Consider the following 6,015-nt stretch of genomic DNA (forward strand, 5'->3'; position numbering starts at 1 on the left):
TTTTATTATTTTTGTGTGAGTGTACCGTCAAATCAGATCTGACTGGTACAGGAGGAGATTGTCCCTCCTTCCCCGGCAGAGCATCTGGTGGATTCGAACTGTGCGCCTCTAGGATTGTAGTTGCAGCTCCTTGCCATTAGGCCACCAGAGCTCCCCTAAATTTTGAATTTCTATTGATTCTTTGTTGCATTTTTCTCCCTGCCCACCCCTCCCCCCAGTTCACTCTTCTCTTTGAAAAGTAAAAGAAAATTTCCTTTATTGGTATACAGTTCCCCCCCACACACACACACACACACCAAGTAACACTCCACTATGCAGCCTTCCTTCTGGACTCTTGTTATAACCATAGTACCCTATCATATATCACTTTTAAACTGTTCTCTCCCTCATCTGTTTCAATGCAATGTATATAATTTATCTAATTTTTCTCAGTCTCACTCCAACCCTGATGTCAGTCTCGTTTTACAACCGTGTACTATGCAGTATTTGTCCTTTTGTGACTGAGATATTTCACTCAGCATAATGTCCTCCAGGGTCTCCCATTCTGTATAATATTTCGTGAGTTCCTTGTTTTTCAATGCAGTGTAGTATTCCATTGTGTGAATATACCAGAGCTTCTCTATCCATTCGTTTGTTGATGGGCACTTAGGTTGTTTCCAACTCTTTGCTGTTGTGAACAAAGCTGTGATAAACATGGGTGTGCATATATCCAGCATCTAGATCCTTTAACCACATTGTCATCAGAACCCATAGACAGGCCTGGAGGTGGTCATGAACGCCGGGAAGGAAGTCACTCCACGGAACAACCAGCCATAGATCAAAAGGGCAGCATTTTGTGGGGGGGATAAAGCCCACAAGGCAAGATGGGACAGGAAAGGACAGGTGGAAGCAGGAAACCCAGGGAAGAAGTGGAAAGAGTGCTGTCACAGGATAGGAATTCCAGTCCACGCCACCAGTCAAACTATGATGGGTTATTGACTCACAGCTAGCTTTGTCTGTCCACATTCACTCAAATCATAATCGGTCACTAGAAAGACGCCCCGTACCTATTAGCAGTCACTCCCGCTTCCTCTTCCCATGGCCCCTGGCAACCATCTAGCCGGGTCCTGTCTCTGTGAACCTTATGCTCTGGACTTTTTGTAGAAGTGGAATTAATGGGGAGCTCTGGTGGCCTAGTGGTAAGGACAATCCCAGAGGCGCATGGTTCGAATTGTACCAGTCAGATCTGATTTGACGGTACACTCACAAAAATAATAATAATAAAAAAAATTTAAAAATTTTTTTAAAAAAAGAAGTGGAATTAATACGCTCTGGGGCACTGACTCCTCCTCAGGGTCCACCCCTATGGTAGGGAGCAGCAGTGCTTTGCTTTCCTGTATGACTGCTGCTAACCAAAAGGTTGGGAGTTCAAACCCACCAGTTGCTCGTAGCGGAACGCTGAGGCAGTCAGCTGCCATAACACTGTCCAGCCTTGGGCACCTGGGAGGCAGGTCTCTGTCCGTCAGTCTGAGCTGAGAGCGGCGTGTACGTGTATTGCCATGTGGGTTTTGTTTCCCGGCCCCTCACACGCTCCCCTCTTCTTCCCACAGACTCCACTCCTTGACGACCCTGTCTTCATCCACCCCAGTTCCGTCCTCTTCCGAGAGCTCCCCGAGTTTGTGGTCTACCAGGAAATTGTGGAGACCACCAAGATGTACATGAGAGGTGAGAGGTGGGTGGCTGCCTCCGTGGGGCTGATACACCCCATGTCCCTGACGAGGTCCCTGAGTGACCCCAGCTGCTCTGCCCAGGTGTCTCAGCTGTGGAGGTGCAGTGGATCCCCGTGCTACTGTCCCCCTACTGCCAGTTCAGCCCGCCGGCCGAGAGCCCGCCTCCCACCTACTGCCCTGAGACGGGGCGCGTGCTATGCCATCGTGCCAGCGTGTTCTGTGAGTGGGGCCCCGTCCCTGTCACTGGAGAAGGGCCACCTCTGCCAGGGCGGGTGGGGGGTCCCTCCCTGCCCCAGCGCTCACCAGCTCCCGTCCTCCAGATCGGGTTGGCTGGCCGCTCCCCGAGGTCCAGGTGGACTTCCCCGAGGGCATTGACCTCTACAAGCACTTCGCCCGTTCCCTGCTGGAAGGACAGGTAGGCAACTCCCTGGCGGCTCAGGTGGCGGGGACAGGTGGTCAAGGGCTTCTGACCCCTTCCCGTGCTTCCTCTGCAGGTCTTCCCAAAGCTGGCCTCATACCAGAGCTGTCTGCTGTCCAGTCCCAGCACGATGCTGAAGACGTGGGCCAGGTACGGCACTCTGAGCGCATCCTGACAGCCAGGGCAGTGGAAGGGTGGTTCACTCTGAGCTGGGTGTCCCCCTTGGGCAGGGAAGTGGAGTGGGGTGGTCCACTCTGAAGTGAGTGTCCCCCTCAGGCAGGGCAATGTGGAGGGGTATTAGGTATTAGGCTGCTAAAGCAAAGGTTGCTGGTTCAAATCCACCCATGACTCCATGGGAGAAAGATAAAACATGCAGTTTCAGTAAAGGTTACAGCCTTTGAGACCCTGTAGAGCAGTCGTCCTGTAGGGGGCGCTGTGAGTCAGGGTCAGTGGACTGGACAGGAACAGGGTTGACCTGTGGAAGTGATCTTGTTTGGGAACAGGGTTCTCTGATAAGCTAAATGTGGTGTTAGGAGGCCGTGTCAGTGTGTCAAGCGTAGTAGGGCAGCTAGGCAAAGAGGCAGGAATGAGGGTGTAAGAGACGCCACATGGAATCTCCAGGGAACCCCAGAGAAGCTGTCACAGGGATTGTCCAGCCCTGAGTTTACACGTCCAGCCTCCTGACCAGAGGGAACAAATCTCTGGCCTTTGAAGTTGTGTGGCCAGTCATTTCTGTTCTAGCAGCCCAGGGCACTAAGGCAAGGAAGGACTGATGGGGCCGTGGGGTCTAGAGGTCCCCCCATGTACACCCCAGGCTGCCCTCCCACACCCTACTGCCCACTGCAGGCTGCAGCCCAGGACCGAGATCCTGCTGAAGGCCCTTGTCGCTGAGAAAGCGGACTGCCGCGATGCCTTGCTGGCTGCCTGGAAGAAAAACCCCAAATGTACGTAGATCCTGGGGGGCAGGGGGCTGTGATGTGTGTGGGCAGCAGCTGTGGCCTCTCAGTGGGGGTCCTGCCCTCGGGAATGCCACCTCCAGCTCACTGTCCCCTCTCCCCACAGACCTACTGGCAGAGTACTGTGAGTGGCTCCCACAGGCCATGCACCCTGACGTGGAAAAAGCCTGGCCCCCCACCTCTGACCTCTGACCCGCACCTGCTGCCATCCAGGAAGCTGTGCGTGCCTGAAGGCCATGTCCAGGCTGGTCACAGGCCCCCAGGTTCACCTCAGATCCTTATAGACAAAGCTCGCTGCGTCCTGGCCTCGGAACTCTCCACCACACCGTCAGGGGTTAGGAGTCAAGTTGACTTCAGTTTTCTTCCACGGAATTAGGCCCATTATCTCCACAGTGGGAGAGGGTCACCTCGATGCCTTGGGCTCATAGACAGCTGGCTGAGGGCCTATTCCATCTCCACACCCTCCTGTGAAAGCAGCCGAGTGGCCGCCCTGTGCTGTAACCACAGGATCTGGGGCATCTGTCCTCCCTGGCCATATGTTGGGCCAGCGCCCACCTGTGCCAGCCACCCTGGGCCTAGACTTCCTCCCAGTGCTGGAGGAGGCAGAGAGCAGAGGAGGCCCTGAGGAAGCGTGAAGGATGAGAGGGCCCCAGGGCCGGACAGCGCCTCTGCCCAGGTTGGCGCAGCCCTCCCTCACTAGGCCCTGGACAGACACAGCACTGGGTGAAGAAAACAGACAGGCTTGGCCTGTCCTCCTGATGTGGCCGGAGGGTCTGCCTGCAGCCTCACTCTTGGGGTTTGTCACCTCCCAGGTCGTCTCCCAAAATCACTGCCTACAAAGTTCTCCTCAGACCCTGGTCCCTACAACCTCTCCCCACAACACGCGTGTCCTGACCTCAGCCCCTTTTGGCCTCCGATGCTGCCCTCAGCCCAGGGCAACCTTTGGACCCATTTCCCCGACCCACAGTGGTCAAGGGAAGCCTTCATTCTTCACTAACATCTAGAACTCAAGTTGGGCCAGGTTAGGTTCTGCGTACGCCGTGTCCCTCTGAGTGGGAGGTGTCTTGGCCACACCCAACATTCACACCACCTGGGGATGAGGTATTTCCCACTCTCATCCTGGTCGCCAGCTTTTCCAGAGAGTTCCAGCCATGTGCCAAAGCCATTCTTTTCACCACTCTCTCTCAGGAACCAGGGAAGACCAACTTTCCTGCCCAGGGTCCCCATCTTTCACACAGTAGCTGTGGCAAAGAGAAAAAAAAAATGATTGAGAGATACTTGTAAAATGAGAGTTTTTACTGAGATGTATTTAATGTAAATATTCCTTTTTAAAGAGTATAATTCAGTATTTTTATAACTTCAGTGTTTCCCTCCTTTCCAAAATAGAGCAAGAGCTGTTACTCCCTGTTCTGCTCCAGCCCTTGGGAACCTCTGTTCTCTCTCCTTTCTCAAGTGAGAGATTTCAAATAAATAATACTCAATGATATGTGATCTTCAGGGTACATCCCTATTAGAGCCTGGGGTGGTGCTTCCTTTTTTATGGCTGAATAATATTTCCTTATAAGCATTTTTGAGCTTTGGTGGCCTAGTGACAAAAAGCTGTGCTGCAATCCCCGAGGCATATGGTTCAAAACCACCAGGTGCCCCGCAGGAGGATGGGCGCTCTCCTCCCGAATGATTAACTGCCTCTGAAAACCTGCTGGAGGGTCAGCTATGGGTTGGTTAGATCTTACTTTATGGTACACAATCAACAAACATAGGAATCTTAGTCTCCAATTAAGGGTTTCTGCTGGTGCTGTGGTTAAAGCGGTGGGTTGTTACCTGGCTGGTTCCTGGTTCAAACTGCTCCCAGCTGCTGCAAAAAAGAGAAAGATAAGACTGGCCGCTTCTGTAAAGATTGCAGCCTTATACTGTGAACGTTAGGGAGCTCTGGTGGCAAGAAGCTGCGCTGCAATCCCGAAGGCACACGGTTTGAGACCACTAGCTGCTCCTGGGAAAAAAGGATGGGCAATCTCCCAACTCTTCATACACAACAAATGAACAGTAACGCCAGTGAGGCACTCACTTAACAGGGCACCTTTGACGAGGGATGAGGCTCAGAAGGAAGGAAGAGGGAATGACGAATGGGAAGGTGAATCATGGAGAAGTGGACAGCGTGAGGTTACACTGTGGGCTCTAATGTATGGTAAAAGTATGTATTAAGAACCAATCTGATCTATACACTTAAATCACAAAAATTTTTTTTAACTGTGAATAAAAAATGTTTACAGACTTGGAAGTTGTGTAGGGCAGTTCTGCTCTCTCCTGCGGGTCACTAGGAGGCTGAACGCACTTGACGGCAGTGGTTATTGGAGACCATTGAGTCAACTGCAACTCAGCAGTCCTGTCAATCATGGGTGTGAACCCTGCCCTGCCTGGAGCCCTCCTCACCGTCTCTGATACACTTCTGCCCATTGTTCCAGTCTCTGTGTCAATCCATCTCATTGAGGGTCTTCCTCGCTGGCTGACTCTCCACTTTTTCAGACGTGAAGTCCTTTTCCAAGGACTGGCCCTGCCTCACAACGTGCCCAAAATATATGAGACGAAGCTTCATCGTCCTTGTCGCCAAGGAGCATTTGTAGGGAGTCCCAGAAAAGGAAGAAACACCCCCTAGGTCTCTCTTGTCCACACCCCACCCCCAAACCATATGGTTAAAAGGAAGGTCAAGTTAGTTAAATGGATGAGGAAGCTGTAGGCTTAGTGTTAATTCAAATTATACTACTTTTTGACAGGTAAGTAGTAAGAATTGGAAGACACAGAAGAATTTCATGAAACAACATATGAGCAAGAGCCTATGGTGATGAAAGAAGCAGTTCAGGCTGCTTTGAAGGACATGGCAAAAAATAAGGCTCCAGGAATAGATGGTATACCAATTGACATATTTCAGTTAACA

At 51.8% G+C, this 6,015-nt stretch overlaps 1 protein-coding gene across 1 annotated transcript in view; it reads left to right on the top strand.

The window, feature by feature from the left end:
- Positions 1-3,275, top strand: part of DHX37 (DEAH (Asp-Glu-Ala-His) box polypeptide 37) — a 20,340-nt gene extending 17,065 nt beyond the window's left edge. The window contains exons 22-27 of the mRNA XM_006894687.1: positions 1,590-1,704; positions 1,791-1,928; positions 2,030-2,124; positions 2,204-2,277; positions 2,974-3,071; positions 3,190-3,275. Of these exons, the coding sequence (XP_006894749.1) occupies positions 1,590-1,704; positions 1,791-1,928; positions 2,030-2,124; positions 2,204-2,277; positions 2,974-3,071; positions 3,190-3,275 (606 nt within the window). The remainder of the gene's footprint in view (positions 1-1,589; positions 1,705-1,790; positions 1,929-2,029; positions 2,125-2,203; positions 2,278-2,973; positions 3,072-3,189) is intronic.
- Positions 3,276-6,015: the final 2,740 nt, after the last annotated feature.

This window comes from Elephantulus edwardii, unplaced genomic scaffold, assembly GCF_000299155.1.
Source record: "Elephantulus edwardii isolate Elephantulus edwardi_28Jun2011 unplaced genomic scaffold, EleEdw1.0 scaffold00148, whole genome shotgun sequence".
NCBI classification, from domain to species: domain Eukaryota; kingdom Metazoa; phylum Chordata; class Mammalia; order Macroscelidea; family Macroscelididae; genus Elephantulus; species Elephantulus edwardii.